Source organism: Anolis carolinensis, chromosome 1 (genome assembly GCF_035594765.1).
Source record: "Anolis carolinensis isolate JA03-04 chromosome 1, rAnoCar3.1.pri, whole genome shotgun sequence".
NCBI classification, from domain to species: domain Eukaryota; kingdom Metazoa; phylum Chordata; class Lepidosauria; order Squamata; family Dactyloidae; genus Anolis; species Anolis carolinensis.
The window spans coordinates 265,760,563-265,785,052 of record NC_085841.1 but is presented as its reverse complement, the minus strand read 5'-3'; the positions used below and the strand labels follow the sequence as shown (position 1 = coordinate 265,785,052).

General features: G+C 38.2%; 1 protein-coding gene across 17 annotated transcripts in view; it reads right to left on the bottom strand.

Annotated features, from left to right (window-relative positions):
• brsk2 (BR serine/threonine kinase 2) overlaps nucleotides 1-24,490 on the bottom strand; it is a 496,678-nt gene that overhangs the window by 118,169 nt on the left and 354,019 nt on the right. For all 17 annotated transcript variants that reach the window (XM_016993435.2, XM_062967615.1, XM_008108160.2 and 14 more), the window contains exons 3-4: nucleotides 13,615-13,700; nucleotides 1,870-2,010 (exon numbers count right to left, since the gene is read on the bottom strand). In XM_016993435.2, coding sequence (XP_016848924.1) covers nucleotides 1,870-2,010; nucleotides 13,615-13,700 — 227 coding nt within the window. The remainder of the gene's footprint in view (nucleotides 1-1,869; nucleotides 2,011-13,614; nucleotides 13,701-24,490) is intronic.

Genomic DNA, 24,490 nt, shown 5'->3' with positions numbered 1-24,490 from the left:
AGCAACTTAACACCATCTGTGTTGGGAAACATTCCCTACACCCTATTATGTAAATTACAACTCTCTGCCAATCAAAGCTTAGAAGATGGCATTACTGAGAAATAAGTGTGCAGTCATGGGTCAGTAGCTTGCATTCCAATTGGTGGCAAAAACTCAATTTCAGTTTAATTTTAAAAAATCTTGAACTTGTTAAAGCGGTAAGTGGAAACTGGTTCAATTTAAAACATGTCCTGCAAGTTACAGGTTAAACCACACTCAACAGTTAAATCATCCAAGTGAGTATCAATAACAGACTGATAAAGCAAATTATTCCCCACCGCAAAGGAAATTAACAGCAGATGCCCAGAAGGGGTCTAGCAAGCCTGCCAAACACCAGAAGGTTTTTTGTAACCCAAGGATGTGCAGGGAATGTGCTTGCTGAATTGGTAATTGTCCCAGGCTTTTTCAGGGAGAAAGCTCAATATGACAGATATTCTTTTGACTTATTGGCAAGTGCCCTCAGGACCCTTCTAAATTAAGCCACTGGTCCCATTGGGCTTTAATTTTCCTAATTATAAATTAATGTGACTGTAGGCATTCCTTTTGTCTTCAAGCTCAACATGGAGTGGGGTGGGGAGGTTTAATGCAAAACAGTAATGAGTTATAAGCAATTCAAGTGCATATTATGGAATGTAGCCAAAGATATGACTTCAATATGCACAGTCATGCGATCAGCAAGGCAGTCACACGGGTTGCAAATTGCATACACACAGGACAATTCACCTGAGTCCTTACCACTGACTACTTAATGGCCTACAAAATACCTGAGAATACTCAAGAGTGTAAATAAGGGATGGAGATAATCTTTTGCACCCCAGGAGCTAAATTTCAATTTGGGAATGATTTCAGACACTATTCCCATAGTAGGTAGGATGCAATTTTAGAAATTCTTGCACTAAATCCAAATGGGTAGGACAACATATAATTCTTACTGATTTCACAATTACCTACCAAACATACAAGCACAACTCTATGTATGTTTATGGAAGAGTAAATTCCAGTATAATAGCTTTCAGGCTCGATTCAGTACATATCTACTCAGAAGTAAGCCCTTAGAAGTAAGTCTTCCTGGGCTGAAAAACAAAAAAGTAAATTTAAGAAATTGTTCTGAACCTGTGGATACTCCTTTATCTCCAATCACTAATCAGAGATAATGACAGAATATCTCTGCAGGCCAAAGGATCTCCTTTCTGGAGTTAGAAACTGATATGCTTTACAGTTTTTCATCATTATAGATCATGTGTCATAATACTGAGCTTGGATGGGTAAGTTCTGACAAAACAGGAACTAGAATTCATTCACCAAGAAAAAGTGGGAGATTATTATGCTTGGGTGGATCCTTGAGGTATGCAAAGTACAAAACATTTTTAAATATGTAAGAGTTCCCTGCTCTTAAATCAAACCCAGTCATCTGAAGACTAACAGTGCTCAGTGGCCTTTAGACTAAGAGAAAAAGGCAGCAGAAGGAACTTATCTTATGGGATTTCCTTTCAGTTTATACAAAGGGGGAAAAGATGAGGAATGAAGGAATGTAGCAACACCTCTGGAACAAACCAGTTTATTTCAGCATGCGCTTTCATGGTTCTTCAGATGTATTTATGGAGTTGGAATAACAACCATAGTCATATTAGAGGTACAAGGTTGTGCGGGTATGGTCAGAGTAAAACAGGACACCGAAAGCATGGCTTTCCTTTTGAGGTATTCAGTTCATAGCATCAGACTGCTGCCTGTTTCACAGAACAGAAGTACTTCTGTTAGTAAGTAAAGTAGATAAATAACCACAATACATTGCTGCTATCAGTTGCATAACATACTTTAAAATGCACTTACCAGATTGAATGACTATGACAGAAGTCTAAAGCAGAAATGATTTGTCGAAAAAATTTCCTGGCTTCTTTTGGCGTTAATCTTCCTTTCTTTACAAGATAGTCAAAAAGCTCTCCACCAGATACATGTTCTAGCACCAAATATCTAAAGTGAGAGAGGAAACAGGTGTTTTTTAAATATTAGATCAAACATGTATAAATTTGAAAACACACACACACACACAGAAAGACATCTGCATAGATGTGATGGAAAGCCTATTCACTGTTATTGGTTTCTTGGCTGAAAAATAGCTTTTCCTATTTGTATAGGGAAACCTGGCCAGAAAGGAAACTTGGTTGGAAAGTAGAACACAGAGACGAGCACTTTATGTAGTTTCACTCCATTTTTGCACATCCTAAATTATCTTGGGAAATTATTTGGTCCAGAAATATGGGGGGAGGGGTGTGTGTAAAACCAGAAACATGTGTTTTTATATAGAAAATGTGTTTTGAGTGACAAAACACACCATGTTGCTTAAAGGTTTGCTGCCCCCAAATTATATTTTTGTAATAAAATGGTGTTTTCCTGCAAAAAATTTTTTTTACTGTTTTAACAAACTCATGTGCTTTTAAGTTCTGGAAAAACTATTTTTGTTCAAAAGCTCTTGTGCATTTCTTTGCAGATAGATTCCTGAAAGATTTTGGAATGTGCACATACCTCATGAAATCTTCACTAAAAGATCAATATCTCCCACAGGAGAAAGAAAACCCCATACATTATTCAACTACATATACATGTACGAAATGCTTTGAAAATTTTCATCTCTGCTTCAGAAAAGCTAACAAGTAGCTTTGCCTAGAGACCTTAAAGTGAAAAAAACTTTGAAAATGGATGTACAGTATTTCCACTTTTATAAATAGGGAACGCTAACAAGAAAATTTCTGGATATTTTAGATCTTCTGAAACACTAGTTTAAAATGACAAAAATATTAATACTTTGATAATATTAACAAAATGATTAAATGGCAGGTACAGGCCATTTTGTTTTTAATTTTTGTAGACATTTTTTTAATTTCATTTTTGTTTTTTAAGTTAACTGATGTTATTACAAAAATATTGCAAGAATGTATATTAATATACAAATACATGCATACACAAAATGTAAATAGAGAGATATGCATAGTTTTAAGCTGAAAACAAATATAAATGAAAATACTGTATGTAAAGGATCTCAAGCAAAGGATTGCAAAACAAATCCTAGAGCATCAATCTGTTGTAAAATTAATCACTTATGCAGATAGTAAAAAAGACAGAAAATAATTTCCTTTCATAAAATATTGAAACTTTTAGGATTGAAAAAGGACTATAAGTGCTGTATTGATTTAAATTGTATTTGTTATTATTTTAATGACATTTTGAGTGTATGTTTTTAGTATGGTTCTTAGTTTAATTCAGTTTCAATGTGGCCTTTTGTATATTTTTGAATTTACAGTGATCTCTTTAATGTGTTAACTGCTTTGAGCCCAGTCTTGGGGGAAAAGATAGGATATAAATAACGTTAAAGATGAAGATAATAGATTGAGAAAAGGAAAATAATGGACTCTGTAATATAATTTGATCTTTTGCATCTTTCCTCAAAACGAAAATGCTTTCAAACTTAACTTCTGAGTAAATGTCTATAGAATTTGTTACACTTACCAATTACACTTGCAATTATGTAAGACGAAGACTTGCCAATTCAGGACCATCCTAAACCTTGATATTTCTAAACCAAAACCTGAGATGTGGGATGGTCCTTGAGACATTATTAATAGTTGCACATTAAGTACCAACCACAGTTGCTCACAGCTTGTCAAATGCACAGATGTGCATGTATCTTCTGACTGGATTCCGCTCATGAAAACTCAAGAGTTATGCCTAGCCCAGAAAGCTGTCAATCCTCTAAAATTATATTGAGGCTTTCTATGATGACTTGCCAGTGTTTATTTTCTTTTCCAACATAACATAATGAGGGACAACATTCAACACTGGCGCTGCCTTAAATTACTAGTCTTCCTTGCATAATCTTGTCAGCTCCCTCACTGGCTCCTCAAGGTCATGGCTCACTTCTGACTGGAGATAGCAAGGAATGAATGAATCTGAGAACTGATAAATACAAAACATTCATTCTACTACCTAAAACTTTATCTCACCTCTAAATGATTAGATCTCTAGACCTATCTTCATCAAACTTTGAAACATTTTTAGAAGTGTCTTGTTTTAAAAGCATATGGAAAACAACGGTCATTCTTCTCTCAAATCCTGTCTTCTAACAAACATTTGTGTTTAAGCATGTGCTTCAGTTCAGCTGATATTTATTTAACTTTCTCAAAACGCAGCTTACTTTAATTACTTTACTTCCTTTATGTTATGTACTGTTCAAAGCTTTGTAATAAAAAGAACCAATTGACACACAAAGATACACATTTTGCTACACCAAGGTAGCAGCATATTCAAATTTTAAAGAATCATGTACATAGCTATGAAGCTGAAGGCAGTTCCAAATATTTCCCAAATATTGAGAGTTGTGCAAAACACTTTCCTGCATGACCTCAAGATCACAATAGTGGATGCAACTATAATGTAGAATTGACGCAGCTTGACGCCACTTTAACTGCTATGGCTTAGTGCTATGGAATCCTGAAAGTGGTAGATTTACAACAGCTTTGGCCTTCTCTGCCACAGAATGCTGATGTCTCTAAAATTTCAAAACTCAGAACTCCATATATTTAGCCATGCTAGTTAGAGTGGTGCCAAACAATATTCTACAAAATAGGTTCATCCAGCCTCTCTACCTATTCCATAAAAGGCAACCATGCTGGCTGATTCATTTTACTATGAAGCCATGGAGACCTGGAGGGATGGAATGACAGATAAATGTGGTCTGATGCCATCTGGAAAATCAAATGGTATGCTCAAAATAATCATCCTAATAGGGACTCAGATATGTATTTTTCATGCAACATCATTCTTTCTGGTCGCATGGAAAGGATGGGACAAAGTTATATGCATCTTTAAGGTATACTACAAATTTAGGTAGAATGCAGCTGCATAAAGATGTGCCAAAACAGACCCTTTTTTATTCAAATTTCAAGTGCACATCTCCAGAAAATTACAAAATTTAAAATATATTTCACAGTATTTTATTTATATTAATCAACTTTGCTACTATTAAAGTGGCTCAACAGATCTTACCAACATTTCTGAGTGAAAAATAAACTGGAAGGGACAGATAAATAATTCACAGAGTTATTTATTTCAGTGTACTGCCCAGAAATATCTGAACCAGTGAGAGAAACAAATGGGGAAAGACATTTTGAAAAGATTGGCATTTCTATCTTGTCAAGGGATGTAAGGGATGCATTCTGTACTAACAGCTTTGATAAAATAAGGAGAGCAGCAGACTTGTTTGTTGAGCAATGCTCAGATTGCAAAAGTGTTGATATATAAAAGAAGCTATCTTGGGAGTAAACATTCCAAATACTGTGGTGCCGAATTACTATGCCCCAGAGACATGAGCAGAAGCTGTTTCTTTCTATACAAATCAATTACTTTTAAGACTCCTACACCGGATGACTTTGATTAAGCAGCCTTACATTAAGACTGAACCTCCCCTCTTTATAGAAGAAGCATATAAATCCAACTCAATCCGGAAATATAATGTAAAATTTGAACTGTACATTTCTTACTATGAGCCTAGAAGGCATCACCAAGGCCACGCATTTAGATTATCCATTGCTGCTGATTTCCTACTGGTTATTCAGTAGTCTTAATAATTGCATAAATGGAAATTGTCTTCCGTTGTTGTTGGGCACCAACATCTCTCACCACTGGCTATACTTGGCCTTTTTCTCTTTGCAATGTAGAATTAACTGTACTAAAAGCAGGAAGTCAGTTCAATTGATACTGTGCACGGTGAACCCTCCTTAAAAGTCACAGTGGCAAAAGAAGCAGATACTCTCCTAAGCCGAGAACAATGTTCTAGTTAGCAACTGTGACATGTTGGAGAATATGCATCGATTTCTGAAAGTTGGCATGGCACAATGATTCCAATGTTGGACTTTGGGAGGCCAATTCAAGTCCCTGCTGAGCCATGGAAATTCACTGGCAGAATCTGAGCAAGATGCACACTCTCACATCAGAGGAAATAAATGACAACTCCACTCTGAATACATCTTGTCCTGTAAACCCTTTGATAGGGTCACTGTAAGTTAGAAACAACAATAAACATATGTCTATTTGGAACTTTGTGCACTTTGGACAAGATGGCAATAAAACCCACATCAATTTTACATAGACAGATGTTGCTGACTGAAAATGTAAGGACACAAAATAGGTTATTTCGAAAGTCCACCCCATTCAGCTATTCCACCTTTTGTGAGACAGCATTATTTACCTATACCTGGGGAAGCAACATCCACTTGCTTCCCCAGGTTTCAGTTTTCTGGCACAACTTCCCATGTATTCAGTCAGTGTGTTCTTTCAATAGCAACCGCAGTATAAGACAAAGTCAGTCAGTTATACTGTAATTGCATACTTTTAAGAAGTAACCAAATATAACCTATATTAACTGCTTTGTGTTTATTTGTCTATACCTTTCACTAGAACATTCTCGCAGGTCCCAAGCAATTTATGCACTGTATTTAGGCATTTAGAAGATATTTGCCCTTTTTTTTTACAGTGGAAAATATTTTCAGTTACGTCTCATCTCAACTGTCACCCATGTGAAGACATGGAAGATGAGTATGAGTATGAATATGTATGAGTATTTTCACCTGTAAAATCAGGAATGATGGCCTATCTTATGAAATTTAGATGAACCAAGAGAAATGTATGAGTAGGGAGCATTTAAATATGGTACAGGTTGAGAATGTCTTAACCAAAATTCTAAAATTCAAAATACTCCAAAATCTGAAATTGTCCACATATATGGCTGAGATAGTGCTATATTTGATGGTTCAATGTACATAAACTTTATTTCCTACACAAAATTATTAAAAGTATTATATAAAATTACCTGCAGGCTATGTGTATCAGGTATTTATAAATTTCGTTTTTAGAATTGGGTCCTATTTCCAAGATATCTTATTATGGTTTATGTGTAAGCGTAGATAGTCCAACTTTTTTAAAAAATTCAAAATTCAAAACACTTTTGGACCCAAAAATATTAGATAAATGATTTTCAACCTGTATGTGAATACAGAGCGCAAAATACAATAGAATCCAAGTAGCCTTGGCTGTTAATGTCAATTCAAGATCAGAGCTTGGAAATGTTACTTTTTGGACAATTAATCCTAGAATCTCCTAGTGACCGTGCTGATTGGGGGTCCAAAAGAGTAACATTCCCAAAATTAACACTAGATACAGCAATTGATGGGACTTTTTTAGCAGCAAAACTTAAAGAGACACACTTAACAATGTGGCTCCAAACATGCAATGCAGATGATAGGGAGTGGGGAAATATCTATGAATCTCAGACAAAGAAAGGAGACATGTCAGTGTTTTTACATATGCCCAAGGTAGTCTCTAATACAGGTAGGAAACAAGGATGACTTTGGAGGTACACTCAGCAGCCAGTAAAATCACAACTGCTATGTCTTGAGTGAAAGCAGTGACCCAAGTGAGAGATCTGCTCCTCGTATGAGCGAACTCTCCCTTGCCATGAGATTCTCAATATATTTGGAAATGAAGCTTTCCTTTCCATTGATTCAAGCAGCAATTAGGAATGAAACAATATTTCACAGCCAGTGATCTGCATAGTTCAGAATGAAATGGCATTAGAAATAAAAGATACAGGAAAACAAAGACTTTTCTACCTCTAAATCCAGGTTGGGCTGGGGGAACATAGTCTTCCACACAATATGGAGTCTAGACTGACATGTTACTATTCTTTGTTGGCTTTTTTGTTGCACTATTTTCTATTGATTAAATAATCTCTATTAGATATTAAACTCCTTGTTATTGGTGCAGCATATAAATTATTCAAGAGCTATATAAATTCTTACGGCGGGCATGAATTTTTAAACCCTAATTTGGTACTGAGCCAAGACTTCTTCATTTAAAAACTGCCCCCCCTTCCCCCAGCAGAAAATGAATCTCTGCATGTCTGCATGGTTTTTTTTTAAGGCCCTGTTTTTAACCACCTACTGTTTATTAGAAGTTTTTTTCCCCCTCAAGGTTGCTAGGTATATTTAGGATGGAGTTAAAGAGGTGCATTTTTATGCTGTGGAACCACTTCATCCTCTGATTTATTGGGGATGAAAGGCTTTCTGAATGCTACTTTGCCTGTTATTTATAGTGTCTAGTCGTGCATGTCTAAATACCACCAAAGATTCATATAGGGTCATGGAGCGCTCAGAAGAATCTCGCCAGAGGGGTGTCTGGTGCAGGAGGGACAAGCCAAATGCTCAAGGATGCTTTTTGTGAGCCAAAGCCCTTTCCAGAGAAGTACTTTTCCTTCACTCCATTGGCCAATTATTTGGGCACCTCTAGCAATCCAAAAAGATTTGTGACTTTTAGCTTACAGATTCTCTTCCTGTTTATTGTTGATGCTGCCTGGGTCAATTTGATCTATCCTTATTGTCTTATTTACTTCTAACTTTCCAAACAGGACAATCTATGATAGGACTTAAACAAACAGGGTCCTATTCAATTGCCATGAATAAAAGAAGCAGGGTTTTTTTATATCACACCATGAAACACATTGGGCCAAATCACCTTATACAAAAGGACATATATCTGGTTATAATTGGCATAAACAAGGAACCTGTTTGGTGAGAAGGTGGAAAATCCACCATTCAAACAAGTTAGTTATCCCAAAGTTCAGTAGAAATACATATGCCTCAGTAGTAATAGCTATACCTGGGATGTACTCTTCTGGGAGGGATCCCATAAAATACTCCCATATGAGCACTAGCATAGTGGCATTGTATAGGATCCTTTAAAACAATGTGTTCTCTAAACAGAGATAGCATTGCTGCAGGGTGTGTTTCTCGCCACACTCCAGATATACAGCAAACATATTGCACAGCTAATGTGAGAACTGAGCTTTTGGGTGTCTCCTATTTTAGTTACCTGTTGAAAAGTTAGAAATCAACTTTATAGCCATGAAGGAATGCATAACTTGTGCTGCATCTCCTCATTATAGAGTTCTGACATTGCACAATCCAATGTGCTGTGAACACTGATATGCAATGCACCACCATGCAATCAACATGAAATGCACCATATGCAGTGGTATCGCATGCATAACTCCAGTCCTGTAAACTTCAAGTGAATACAGACAGTACCCATCAACCAAAACCATGAAACTTCATGCAGAAGATACTCAATAGGATAGCTGCCAATGCAGTACAACCACCATAATTGCAGGGGATATGTTTCAAGAAACACATGGATACTTGAAATGATGGATAATAGTGAACTCTATATTTTTATTATACTTGATTCAGAAGCATATAATAGAATCACGCTAGAGGGCCAAGAGGGGCCACAATTGTCCTGGAGTGTGGATAAGTGAAACTGTGGACCATAAGTCCATAGATAAGAAAGTTGTACTGTATTTCCTGTGTGTGCAGATAAGCTTCCATAGTTTATTAATAAAGCCTTGTTTTTCCTTGGTATGGCATCCCACAATAAGTAGTCAGTAATATGGCATGACACCACTACAACTACCATCAGCAACAACAATATTTGTTTGTACTCCACTTTTCTCTCATGACTGAGCCCCACAGTGGGTAAAGTTTGAAACATTATTTAATATGGTTTAATGAAATATGCTTGCAAATTGCTTATAATGACACCTAGACCCAATGTATACTGTAAATCAAGTTTTCCTGATTGCCTTGTATGTGGGGACTGTGTGTGTATTTCTGTAAATAGGGAATCTCTACTTGCATATTTTCCTATTAAAATGACATTTGCAAATAATTAAAAACTAGATTTTCCATCACAAAGAAAACCAGGCTAAATCCTTCATCCTGTCAGGTTAAATTCCCACATTTTATGTGTTTCTCTATTTGTTTTTGGTTTGTTTTGATGGAGAAAAGTATAACTTGAGATTCCCACCTGATATCCAGTATATTCTACATAATATATATAGTTCTACTATACATATAAATTATCTGATGATCAAAATAATCTCTCTCTCTCTTGAGATTACGCACGCGCACGCACACACACACACACACACACACACACACATGAAAGAAAGAACCAGAACCGGAACCACATTTGTAGTAGAACAGCTCTCACATTAACTCTGCTAGGCCTCTAAATTTTTAATTTTTTCTCTCCAAGTGTATTTTCAGCATTAAATAAACTGTGGAAAAAGGATTTGATTCATGACTGCATTAAGAATCTACTCAACCAAAGCCCCTTGTCACAAATTAAATAATAAACCAAAAGTCAAACATGATTTGTGAAATTAACATTTATCGAGGAAATATTCCCCAGTGCTGCACTCCAATTAGTCTCTGGCATCTGAAATATCAACCATAATTCATAATATGCCTAAGAAACTATGCCATCAGACCTGCTAGCAAGACGATGGCAAGTTTGATGGAAAGGTGATGTAGTAACCTGAGACTAATTTGCAAGGCTTTGGGATGAGAGGAGGAAGACTATACCCTGTTGCTTTTGCTGGTAATATCAGCATGCATCCTTTCACTCCTGAAAGGTACATACTCCCAGATTACTTATGTGAATCCTTTCCTCCCTTCACAATAGCTTCCCCACTGTTTCGTCTCTAACCCCAATTTATTGATTGATTAGCTTTCTATGTTGCCAATTTTAACAGCTTGTTTTAATAATGAGCAACGACATTAGCAGAAAACCTGTATAATTTCCTTTAAATTATCACCATTAATCAACACAGTTAACTTTAATTTTTTGACAACAATTATCCTTCATTTGACACTTATCTTATACTCTAAAGGGAACAGATCCCATCTGATCTTGGATGTTAAGCAGGGTCAGTTCTGTTTTTGTTTTTTTTTTCTTCATGTCAGGAGCAACCAGAGTTGCTTCTGGAATGAGAGAATTGGCTGTCTGCAAGGACGTTACCCAGGGGACTATTTCAACACTTTTGATGTTTTGATGTTTTTACCATCCTTGTGGGAGGCTTCTCTCATGTCCCCGCATGGAGCTGGAGCTGATAGAGGGAGCTCATCTGCGCTCTCCCCGGGTGGGATTCGAACCTGGCAGCAACCCAACCTTCAAGTCACGAGGCTTTTATCCCCTAGGCCACCGGAGGCTCCGTCAGTTCTGGTTAGCACTTGGGAGGCAACCGCCAATCAATACAAAGTGCTATAGGCTGTATTTCAAGAAGAGGAATTGGCAAAACCATTACTTGGTATTTCTTGCTTAAGAAAACCCAATGAAAGTCAAGAGGTGACTGGAAGGCACATCTATTCTTCCTCATATTAGGATATTTCCATGTAGAAGTATTAAAGGATACTTGTGATGACACGTTTATGGCAATTTGACTCCACTTTAATGGCCATGGCTCCATTTTATGGGATCCTGGGATTTGTAATGTGGTGAAGTTCTTAGTATTGCTAGTAAGCAATATAGCCATAGTTCAGAAGACCAAACTAGAACTCTCTAGCAGAGAATTCTAATTATTGCAACAAACTACAAATCAAAAGATTCTGGAGAACGGCACCTGTGGCATTTAAAGTGAGTCTATGCTACAATAAATGTGCAAGATAAATGCACCCTAAAGAACATAGCAGGATTAATGTTTCAGTATGCCCGCGCGCGCGCGCATACACACACACAGGAAACACGTAAAATTCTCTTTTGGCCTCCAAAGCTAAAAAGGCAAGACCTAAGGTAGCAAATAGCATTTCAAATCATAAGCATCTGTGTCTTCCACTGTTGCAAAAGATAGCATTTCTTGCATTTTCAAAACTTTTAAAACACTGCCAGAGGTCATTTATATCCATTCATATAAAATATGCAAATGCAGAAAACCTAAGTTAAATAGCATAACAAAATGATCAGGCCAGTTGCAAAGGTAACTAGGAGGCAATCATATAAAGATAATATAGTTTCATTGACTTTCAAGGCCAGATGACTGAGTTGGAAGGACACAATTATATTTCCAAGGTGCTTCCAGAAGAAGCTTTTATTGTGCAATCACACTGACTTTAAATGTGCAATTTTATTAGAGGAAAGACAGGCATCTGGATGCCATTGTCTACCATCTGTGTCCCTTCTATGTTTCCCACTAGCTCCTCCACCTTTTTCCTTGTAAGAAAAAAACGTGGAGAAAAAGGTGAGGTTCATGCACTATGATTCATAGCAGCCCTATATCTTGAAGTACAGTAGAGTCTCACTTATCCGTCATAAACTGGCAGGCAGAATGTCGGATAAGCGAAACTGATGGATAACAAGCACCCACCCTCCCTCGCTCACTTACCAGGCCGGATCCCAGCAGTCGCGACGGCAGCACCGGGACCTGGAGGGATGAGTGAGTGAGAGAGCCAGCGAGGTAGGGCCTTTGCTGCTCTCCTTCACTAGACTGCACTCATCCCTCGCTCACTCGCCTGGCTGGCTTCCGGCAACACCGGGACCTGGCGGGGTGAGTGAGTGAATGAGAGCGAGAGCGAGGGAGGGCCTTTGCCACCCTCCTTCACTCGCCCGCCCTCCGTCCCTCGCTCACTTGCCTGGCTGGGTTCCAGCTGCACCGGGACCTGGATGGGTGAGTGAGTGAGTGAGAGAGCGAGGGAGGGAGGGAGGACCTTTGCCGTCGGATAATACGGAGTGTCGGATAAGCGGAAGTCGGATAAGCGGGGCTGTAGTTCATCTCCAAAACTAAGAGCTTATGGCAGTAATGTTTTCACAACAGTCAATTACCTAAACAAAATAGAACTAATCCATTGCCACCAAGTGCTTCTATTTGCTACACACCAACAGTTACATATGACTGTGCATGATTGTATTCAGAGAATTTACTAAAAATGTATGGCAGCCAAAGTTCATTTGTGGAAACAATTGGACACATCAGGAGAAATCACAACTGCTTCTGCTAAAATGAAGCCTTGAAGTGTTGAAATAGTCTCATCAGATAAGAATTCATTGCTCCTCTTGCACAGTCTGTGTGGGATTACCGTATTACATTAATCTAACATTCCCTCTTTGGTTCAGCAATTATACCCTCATGGCAATGTGATATTAAAAAGGGTACCTTCAACAAAAGTTTAATTTAAAACAGACATACATCTTTGAAGCATTATAGCCAGAGATACATAGTTGTATTTTGCCCTGTTTTCTTCTAAAATAACCACTGTTCCACACTGCACACAATTGTGCTAACATTAATATATCTTGTAAAATGTGATCCTTCCCTTGTTCTGTTTTGGGGAAGAGGGGGCTCTTTCTAATGAACTGGAAGAAATTCTATCTCTCATCTAAATTACAGAGCATTTTTGCCTGTGAAATATAGGAGGTTTTTTCTCCTCCTTTTTGATAGGATCAATAAACATTTTGAATATTTTGAATGACTTCAGAATTTTAATTGATTTTGAATGTCAGAAATTCAATTTCAAAAAGAGTAACAAGTAGGAATTTTACTAATTGAATGTCTTCTATGAGTTGAATGAAGCCACAAAGGATTCTCAAGTATCATTTTAAAATGACAGCTTATTCCCCACGTTAAAAGAGTAAGAATGCATTTTCCTTATAGCTATTAATTCCCCATGCTTTCCAAAAATGAATAATACCTACAAATATTTTTTATTTTCATAAACATCATGTAGCTTTAAAACGTGAGGGTGTTCTATCAACTTCAGGATGGCTATTTCCCGCTCCACCTGGAAGAGAAAAAAGAAAAAAAGAAATAATTAGGATTGGTATCTTCAGACAACATTAATGTTTACTGTGGACCTGGTGTATCTGCCAACTACTTATGCCTTCAAGATGGCAGAGTTCCTTCCAAGGCAGAAGTAACCAGCTGGCAGGGCCTTTTGCCACCTCTACTACTGCTCTATGCTATGCTACTGTATAAGCTTTATTTTGCAAAACTTTGCAGTCTTTCTGCAAGCCTCGCAACGTCAGACTTATGGTGTAAGCTCCTATTAAAAATGGTGTAGGGTAGCAACAGAAATGGCAGCAAGCCTCCGCTACAGGCATGCTCAATTCTTTTGGACTCTCCACTTCCAGGATGTCTGCCAACCTCCTGCTTTTGCCCTGGCCCTTTTAGGCAGAAGTGGATGGCTAGTGTGCTCCCTGGAGGTGGAAGAATCTGACAAACATGGTGTGGCTGGCAGCCAGGGCTTGCTACCACCTCTGCTGTTGCCCTACACTAAGTTTAATGGAGACTTGAGAATTCATGCCTTTTAGTATATGTGGGGTGTCCTGGAAGCAATCCCACTCAGATTTTGTACTGCACACTATTCTTTACATGTTGTTCTCACCTCATATCCTGCCTTCCAAGTTCCACTCTCCTTCCTCTGTTTTAGTAAACATGTAGAAACCAAATCAGATGCAATAGCTGGACCTTAGCAACTATACTCATAATATTTATTTGTTGTTATAATCATGTTAACATTCAATGAGAACAGCACAAGTTTACAGAAAAAACATTTTCTAAAGGAGTGGTCACGTGGTATAGCACACCTTAGTGAGTGTTGACCAATGGCATAAACATTACAATAGCGTAAGCATTCACAGACTACAATCTATTTTATCAATGGAGGTGCACAATGATAATATCTCTTCCCAAAAGCTTTGTCTTTTCTGCAAAGGCAATTACTTTTATTTGTCATGTAAGCCAAGGGTTTTTGCAGTATTCAGGACACTGACCTGACCTCCCCAAGTCTGATACACAGAAAGAGAGATGCTGCTTGAATCTTAAATAAGAACTCATGAAGTACAAGTATGGAATTTTTTTCAACATCTGGAGCAAGAGTTGCCATTTTCCACAAGGTTTTGCACAAATCCCAAGGCTCAAACTCAAAGGTACTCAAAGTGGTGTTCCATTGGCAACTGGATCCCTGGAGGGGTCCCATTAAAAAAAACAACAACACTTGTGGCCAATGCATACAAATATTGTGTCAGTCCATGGCACAGTGGGGAAAAACATCAGTCCTCCATATCAGATTACTTAGAAGCAATGTCCTAGATCAAGTTTACTAATACTATTCCATAACTTCTACAATGGATTGAGAACATATTCTTACCTTGGCAGTCTAGAGGTAGCCATGTCTGTTTGTTAAAAATATATGAATGGCATATAGCAGTGCTACGCAAAGTGGTGATTCCTGGATCAGTACTAATCCCTGGCAATTGCTCCTGACTCCAAAAACTCTCTTTCTACACACTTTAAAACAGTTTAAATACAGAGTCCCACATGGAATCGGTGGAAGTAGTCTTGCATCATATTATAGGCTCCATGGCAAAGATCTTTAAATTGATTTTAAAGTGTACAGAAATGGGTCTAATGAGGTCTATAAACCAAGATGTACCGGCATATGAATATTAAATGTGATATGTGTTAATTTGAGTAATCCTAAACATATTAAAGAATATGACAATTTCATATAAGAGCAAATTGAACAGGTGACAGCATCGTGTAAGAGCTTGGGTCTGAGTCTCAGCTCAATCAAGAAAATATGAGCTTTGGGTGAGTCATATTCTTCTCTGTGTTACTGGAAGACAATGGGAAATCTCTGAATAGATTTTGCCAACAATCCCCTGTGATAAGCTTGCCATAAGTCAGAGTTGACTTGAAGGCATATAAAAACAAAACAAAAATTGAACAGGATAAAATCATAGCCCCAAGTAGCTAATAAAAAACTTGATGTGCTTTCTTGGTGCCTGATAACTGGTATTAACACTAAGTGAACTTCTGAGAGGAAGTTATTCCCACAACTGGGCAGCCACAGCAAGGAAGGCCATTTGGCAAATGATTGTCAGACACTGTGTTTGTTTTTTTCCCAGGTCACTATGGCTTTGCCAGTTATGCTACACTGCCCAAGGATGAGAGTCGTGTGACCCTCAATATTGCTGAACGGCACTTCCCAGAAGCACTGTTAAGCCCAATGGATAGTAAGAATGCTGAATTTCCAATATCACTCCTACACAATCACACAAAACGGGAAAGTAAAGTTTGTTACAAGTCATTAATGAGAGGCTCAAATTCCCACCGCATCCTGCAAAGGATAAAAAGAAGGGGTTTAATAGTACAAGTCTACAAACTGCTGCATTGTGTGTACATAATGACAAAACAGAGTTTGTGGCTTACACAGGACTTAAGGGTCAGAAAAAATGATCCAGAATGTCCCTAATGTGAGAAAAAAACAACTGTCCCTACAAGACCTGATCTTAATTTATGAACACTGTGAAATGTGCAGATTTCTAAAGGGTTACTTTCTTATTACGGAAAGTCATCCATACTGCATCACCACAGGTTCATTATACATTCTGAATAAAATTTAATAAGATGTTAGAAGCCTTTCAATAATCTTCTTATATTTAGAAGGGAAGAAAGGGTGCTGGGGTAGTGTAATATAGGGAACAGAGCTTGGAAATTGTTTTTCTAACAACTCAACCAGTATAGCCACCAGTTTAATTCAAAAATAAACTTTTCTGGGTCCTGGAGGATAGCATTCATCCATAAATGGATTTAAGCACTCTTCACTATGGAATCAAAAGCCCTAATTAATTATGCATTATCTATGAAATCATAACAGGAACAGCTATAGATGAATGAACACTACATGAGCTTATACAGTGATGAACGACTAATGATCTGATCAAATTGCCTACTAAATTCAGAAGGAAACCCACAGATCCAAACACTTGACTTTCAAAGGTATCAAAATGACAAAAGCATCAGAGAAATTTTGAACCAAACTTAGGAGGTTCTCATGATGATGCTATCCAATTGCTTTATCCTCCTCCTCTGTACAGGGAGCAGACAACTCCTATGCTGCAGCAGCTCCACTGGTTGCCGGTCTGCTTCTGGGCTAGATTCAAAGTGGTTGTCATTACCTTTAAAGCCCTAAACAGTTAGGACCCAGGCTACTTGAAGGATCGCATCTCTTCTTACAGACCTACTCAGACACTGCAGTCGGTGGAGGAGGCCCGACTCTTGGTCCCACCCCTGTCTCAAGTGCAGTTGGTGGGAACAAGAGAGAGGGCCTTCTCCATGATCACCCCTCACCTTTGGAAAGCCCTCCTCAAAGAGATAAAAACGGCCCCTTCCCTCCTTTCCTTCAAAAACAATTAAAAACCTACTTGTGCAATTTAGCATATGGAGAGGAGGAGGACTAGGGAATGATAGTAAGATACTTTACCTTTGATCGGATATTTTCATTGTCCTCTAGCCTTGGCGGGTCAACCTGGAGCTGTCAGATATAATACGTAGCTATAGCCAACCTTGAATATTTAAATATTTTTAGATTTTTAAGTGAACGTTTGAGAGCTCTTTAAACTGAAGTTCATATTTTTATGATTGAAATTATTTTTAAGTTTTTATGGTTAAATATAATTTTATTATGTAACTGTGTGTGTGATTTTGGGTTTTTAAGAATTGGTTGTTTAATGTCGACTGGTGTTGGGTTTGGGTGGGTTGTTAATTGTATCCTTGTCTGCTTTTGTGGTGAGGTATTGAACGTTTGCCTCTATGTGTTTTTAATGTGTTGTAATCCGCCCTGAGTCCACTTGGGGAGATAGGGAGGAATATAAATAAACATTTTTTACTGTTATTATTATTAGAAGTACAGTAGAGTCTCACTTATCCAACATAAACGGGACAGCAGAATGTTGGATAAGCGAATATGTTGGATAATAAGGAGGCATTAAGGAAAAGCCTATTAAACATCAAATTAGGTTATTATTTTACAAATGAAGCACCAAAACATTATGTTAGACAACAAATTTGGCAGAAAAAGTAGTTCAATACGCAGTAATACTATGTAGTAATTACTGTATTTATGAATCTAGCACTAAAATATCACAATAAATTGAAAACATTGACTACAAAAATGTGTTGGATAATCCAGAACGTTGGATAAGCGAGTGTTGGATAAGTGAGACTCTACTGTAGTAGTATGTGCTATCACATTCATGAATATTTGTTGATGACGTAAAGAGGTATTATCAATACCAAATCACTATAGTATGATTGGATGTTATTTCTTTTTGTAATCATAGATATGCCAATAATTCTGCTGGTTTACACCTTTTTTTGCTTGTCTAACATTACTCTAACTCCTGTATTACTCAATACATCTTTTCATATTTGTACATTCCTTATCAAATATGTGATCACAAAATTGGATTGGCTTTAATGAGGATTTTAAAAGAGAACACAGTTCATATTTAGGACAACTTTTATGGAACTAGTTCTCCCAATTATCTCTAGGCTAGTTCTTTTGGTGAAGCATTGCTGCTATAGAGTTGTCCAAAATAAAAGCTGTGGGTCACTGCTCAGGCATGATACCTTTCTAATGTCCTCTCACAGATCAGGTTATTTGCATCCATTCTACCAACTCTCTTGTCAGTCAGATCAATTCAGGAAAGAGGCAGTTGTATTATGCTTGCTTTGGTGCTAAACTCCTACTTAAGTCTTTAGCACCAAACAACAGATCTTATCTCACTCTTGAATAGATTTGATATGTGTCCCTCTAGGAAACTCCTTCCCACACACAACTCAGCGTAATTTGAGCTGGTAATCAGTGGAATATATAAAAGGGGTCTGTAGTTGTGTTTTAACCCACCAGAGCACTTATTTTCCTGCATTTATACCCCGTCTGTGGTAGTGTTCATAATATTCTCTTATTTTATCCTTGCAGTAAGTCAGTGAACAAGGTCAGGCTAAGAGACAATGACTTGCCCAAGGCTATGTAGTAAACTTCAAGCCTGGATTTCTCACATACAAACCCAATATGATAGCCAATACATCATACTAGTTCTAATGGGAAGAGCCAGTGGAGCAAAATCAGCAAGTAAGGCTGAAGGGGAAGAGAAGGAGAGAGAAAGAAAGAGAAAGAGACAGATAAACAGATAGATTGCGATGAAGAAAGAATATCACAGCTCATTTACATGACTTTGTTCCATAAATTGTCCCTTACAGCAGGATGCCTACTAATACAGATAGTCCCCAAATTACAAATATTCGACTTACAAATGACTCATAGTTAAGAATGGGGGTGACACAACAGGAAGTGAGAGAAATCTGCCCCTAGGAAGGGAAATTTATTACGGATTGATGATAAATGGAAACTCTTATGTGTGCCCGCGATCCAGAGTCACCCACAGAACAATAACATGCCACTAAGGTTTGCAGAACAAAAATACGGGAACTTTACTAATTCCAAGAAATAAAAAAACAGTAGTATTTACAATGGTCCCTCTGATCCCTTACAGAAGTCCTCAGTCATAAACAGTCCTTTCTCGGTCCACAAATCTGCTTCAAAGTAGAATATAGTCCTGGTTCTTCACCCTGTTTTCTCAGCAGCAAACAGGCCTCAAAATAGCAAGGCCTCTCTGAATACATTGCTCTCATCACCAGCAATACTCAGTCAGCACTGAAAAACTTGTCAAACTGGTTCTGCAGCAGCAGAACAGAAACAGTATCAAATCAATCCCCAGGTCTTTACAGGCTCAGCCAATCGGCTTCATGCACTTCATTTTCCAGTTAACAAAGACAGCACAGTGCCTTTGCAAACCATGACAAAATTCACTCCTGAAAGAGATATCATGGGGGAAAGCAGTCTCAACTGAAGCTTTCTCACCAATCCTTGTTTCCATAACAAGCCAATTCTTTCAAAATCCAATTATTACAGGGACAGAAAGGGAGGTGAAAATTTCCAAACAAATAGCAAAACAAACACCACAGGGGCGGTAATCCTTCACTGTGGTATCTAAAGCATACACACACACATACACACATATTTGGCTGGAGTTACATTTTTTAATGTCCCTGTTCCGACTTACATACAAATTCAACTGAAGAACAAACCTACAGAACCTATCTTGTTCAGAGCTTGGGCACTGCCTGTACTATAGGTAGATGCTTTAAAGACTGCAAGTGCTTTAATGTAAAAATAGTTTACTTACATAAGGAGGCCCCAATCACAAACTATACATCACTTTATATACACCTAATATTTGTGTGTGTCTCTGTGTACGTGTCTTTCTTTGAAGGTTGGGCTCTTTTTATTTCCACAACTAAAGCATATATTATTCCAGATTTTTAAAAAGCAATCTAACTTCCTCTCTGGCAGGAAGGCTAGTTCCCAACTCTCATACATTGTGGAGAAGACTAGCTAGTGAAGCCTTGTCAGTCAAGAAGTTTTGTCTGGAAGAGCCCTTGGCACACTGACGGCCCACTGCCTTTGAAAAATCCCTGCTGCTGTTGGCTGTTGCAACATGTCCAACCTCAATGAGTGATGTGATGCTTCGTTTTTTGTCAGGCACTGTGCAAAAGTCCTAAGATGAATGGCATACAAAAGCAAAGATTCATGACTTAAGTTACTCAAAACAAAGCCAGCAGTTGCAATATCATCTGATTTACTTCCTATAGCAAGAAACAAAAGATAACAAAGCAAATGTTCACATGCACAAGCATGATAGGACCAACACTTTTTTCATTAATAGAAATGACATTAACTTTTTTTCAAACATAGATACAAATTATCAGCAAGTCTTCTTCCTTTACATTTTCTTTGAAGAAGAAAATGAAGATTTTTGAACAGATAAAAGCACTGTAGACTTATTTATAACTAACACAAGAAGTCTAAATTTCTAGATTATATCAACCCTCCATAGCCACAGATTTTATATGCATGGATTTAACCATCCATATCTTGAATATATGTATACATATACATACATACAGTAGAGTCTCACTTATCCAAGCCTCGCTTATCCAAGCCTCTGGATAATCCAAGCCATTTTTGTAGTCAATGTTTTCAATCGTGATATTTTGGTACTAAATTCGTAAATACAGTAATTACAACATAACATTACTGCGCATTGAACTACTTTTTCTGTCAAATTTGTTGTATAACATGATGTTTTGGTGCTTAATTTGTAAAATCATAACCTAATTTGATGTTTAATAGGCTTTTCCTTAATCCCTCCTTATTATCCAAGATATTCGCTTATCCAAGCTTCTGCCGGCCCGTTTAGCTTGGATAAGTGAGACTCTACTGTACATACATATACATATATATACACACACACACACACACACATATATATATACACACACACACACACACACACACACTCAAAAATGAACTTTTGTTTTACCGTTTTATATAAACAATAACATTTTACTACACCACTGTATACAATGGGATTTAGTTATCTACAGGAGGTCCTGGAACCAAACCCTAGTGAATACTAAGTGCCACTGTACTTAAATTTCCTTTTCGTAAGAGAAATGAGAATTGCAATGTCTAAAAGCAAAACAATGGATGTTACACGTACAATATGCTGGGGGGAGAGAGTGTCTTGATCTATAACTTGGATAGTTAAAAAAATAATGTGAGCTTCATCATAAAAGTATCAGAGAATAAGTAGCAAAGACTGCTTATTTAATTCTGCAGAAAAAAATCTAAGCTTTTCCCCATCTCAGTTCTTGATGTGGATTAGGTTTGATTAACTTTGCCCTTTTATGTAGTAAGATGTAATTAAGACCAATTCACAAGACCATTCAACACATACACTTTGGAGAAAAGGATTTAAGAAGCAATTTGCTCATGGGAAGCAAGTAGCATGAAGACTTGACTGGAGTTCTGAAGACAATTGGATGCACCATTCAGCTTGTAAGCGATAGCTGAATGAGAGCTATCAGAATTACAAGATTGACCTGGAACTACTCAGTGAAAAGATACAGCCCTGTTGGTTTGGAATATTAGAATACAAAGGGATTTTGTAACACTCTAGAGACTGAGAGAATGATGTTGATAATGTCATGGTTTGCAAAAGCACTGTGCTGTGTGTTAACTGAAAAATGAAGTGAATGAAGCCGAATGGCTAAGCCTGCAAAGACCTGGGGATTGATTTGATACTGTTTCTGTTCTGCTGCTGCAGAACCAGTTTGGTCAAGTTTTCATTGCTGACTGAGTACAGCTAGTGAAGACAGCTGTGTACTCTGAGAGTTCTTGCTATTTTGAGGCCTGTTTGCTGCTAAGAAATGAAAGAGAAGAACCAGGACTGTATTCTTCTCTGAAGCAGAGGGACCTTTGTAAATACTGTTTTTGATCTTTTTGAATCAGTAAAGTTCCTACATGTTTATTCCCCAAACCTGAGTGGCATGTTATTGTTCTGCGGGTGACTCTGGATCGTGAGCACAAGTAAGAGCTTCCATTTATCATCAACAATTCGTAACAGATAGCATAAATTTTTACAGACAATTCGTGTGTCTGCACCATGTGAAATATTCCTGGGTGGTCTTGTCCAGAACTGCCCCAGATACACCACTGGGAGTCCACACACATCAGTGTAGAAGCATTCTGAAGTCATTTTAGCAGTCCACATGGCCAGATGGGCTGACAGCGCATTTACACCAGAGCCCTTTCTTCCTGGGGGCTGCTACCATTTGTTTCATCAGCCACAAGCAGCTCCTCAACAGAGTCACAACAAGGTACCCAGTAGGTTCAAAGTTAGTACATTTTATTTGGGCCATGTAGACATGGGGTATGTATACTTCTTTAGATGTACAGTGATACTCAGTGCAAGCAGGTTTACACTGAACCATTAAAAAGTACATAGGGGGCATGTAAAGAGATAAGAGGCAGTGGGAATTAGTACTTCTTTGGTAACTCAGAAACTCAACATCTAAAGAAACATAATGCATATTCCATCCATAATTGTGTCTCCAAAGACTAAGATGGCAGCTCGCTATGCCATTGAAAAAGACCTCAATGCCAACTTAAAGCAATCAGGGTACTTGATGAAGTACACATACATTGGTTTCCTTATGGACTCAGTTGATGATTGTCATCTCATTATAGTGTATGAATTTTTCGCATTCCTATCATATAAGAAAAAAACTCCACTACTGAACTTATGCAAGAATATTGTTACTTTGGAGTAGAATGCAGAGGAGAATTTGAATCTATCATCAATATGAGCTTTAGCCTTCCAGTAGCTAAAGGAGGCTTGACAACTAGAGAAGGGAAAGTAATTTCCCTAACTCCCTTCCCTAACCTTCATTCATCTTCAAGGCCATCACCTCACAAAACATGAGATCTGCCCTGTTCTGAAACGTTCTGGCTTTGCCATTAATTGCCTGGCTATATATGACTCTAGGTCCTAAAGAGTTGTGAAGCTGTATTTCAAATAGTTCAGAAAAGAGAATAGTTCTGTATCCCCCCCCCCCAATCTCTGCATGCTCCTTCCAAATCTAGCTCCTGGTTTCAGAAAGCAAAGTGTCAGAATTTCTTTGATATTTCCCTTAATCTTGAAGCTATCTTCAAAGAGATGGACAAGGGGGTAGGCCATATGTTGCCCTTCCTGGGAGTGAACTGGTTTGTAAGGTGCAGCTGCAGTCATTTGCTTACTACAGGGTCGGGCAAGTGCAGCTGCAGATTGTATGTGGCCCTCTGGATAATGTTTGCGGCCAGCAGAGCAAAGAATAATTTGTTGCAAGGTGTGATGTCCCATGGCCCTCTGGGTCGTGACCCTGGCGCCATTATGGATCACAGTGATGAGGAAATGGGATTTCTGCCGTTTCAGCAAGAGGCTGTTCCTTTCCAGATGCCTGTTGTTGACAATTCTAGCTCGGAGCTCATTAAAAAGGACCTTGAACAGGCGCCTATTCCCAGCACCTCTCCCCCCTTTGTGAGAAGGGAGTTTTGGGAGGTTAGCCGCTCAGAGAAAGCGCAAACACGAAAAAGCGCCCGATTAGCGGCCAGAGAGAGTGCTAATTAGCTCGTTTCCCCTGAGAGTTCTCAGGGAGGATCGCATCTGGACGAAGATGTTGTTTCAGTTCCTTTCCCTTGGGAAAAGGAGCACTGGACACCTGCTTTGTAGAAATATTTGAAGTTCTTTAAAAGTTCCCCGCGCTGGCTAGTCCTCGCGGAGTCAATGTGTGAATTTGGAGGATTAACTTCGCTTCCAGCCAAGTGTGGACTGCGTTTAAGTCCACTGCCTTCCAGCCTTTTCGTGCCTTGCCAAGCCGTGTTCCTTGACTTGTCTTGCCGTGAATCCAGTCTTGTTTTGTCGTGCCGTGTATCCAGCCTTGTTTCCAGTTTCTTGCCTTTGGACTTGTTCTGAACTCTAGTGAAAGACTTGGACGTTTTCCCCACTCAAACTGCTTGGAAGTTTGAGTGCGTTTCCGTTTTTTGGATTACAACTTTAAACTCTAATATTATATATTGGACAATATATATCTGGACTATATTTGACCTTTCCTGAAAGGTCTATTGATGGACTATACTTTCTACTTGTTTTCATTTTAATTCCTTAATTCCTTAATAAAGATATTAGATTGTTTATTGGCCTCAGTGTATTGGTTTCCAGTGCTCACGCAGCCAGGGGCGTCACACAAGGCATTTCTCAAAAAACCATTTCCTATTCCAGAATGCCTCTGTTACAAGGTGCGGAAGCCATTTCTGTCATGTTTGAAATGCCTCTGCCCCCC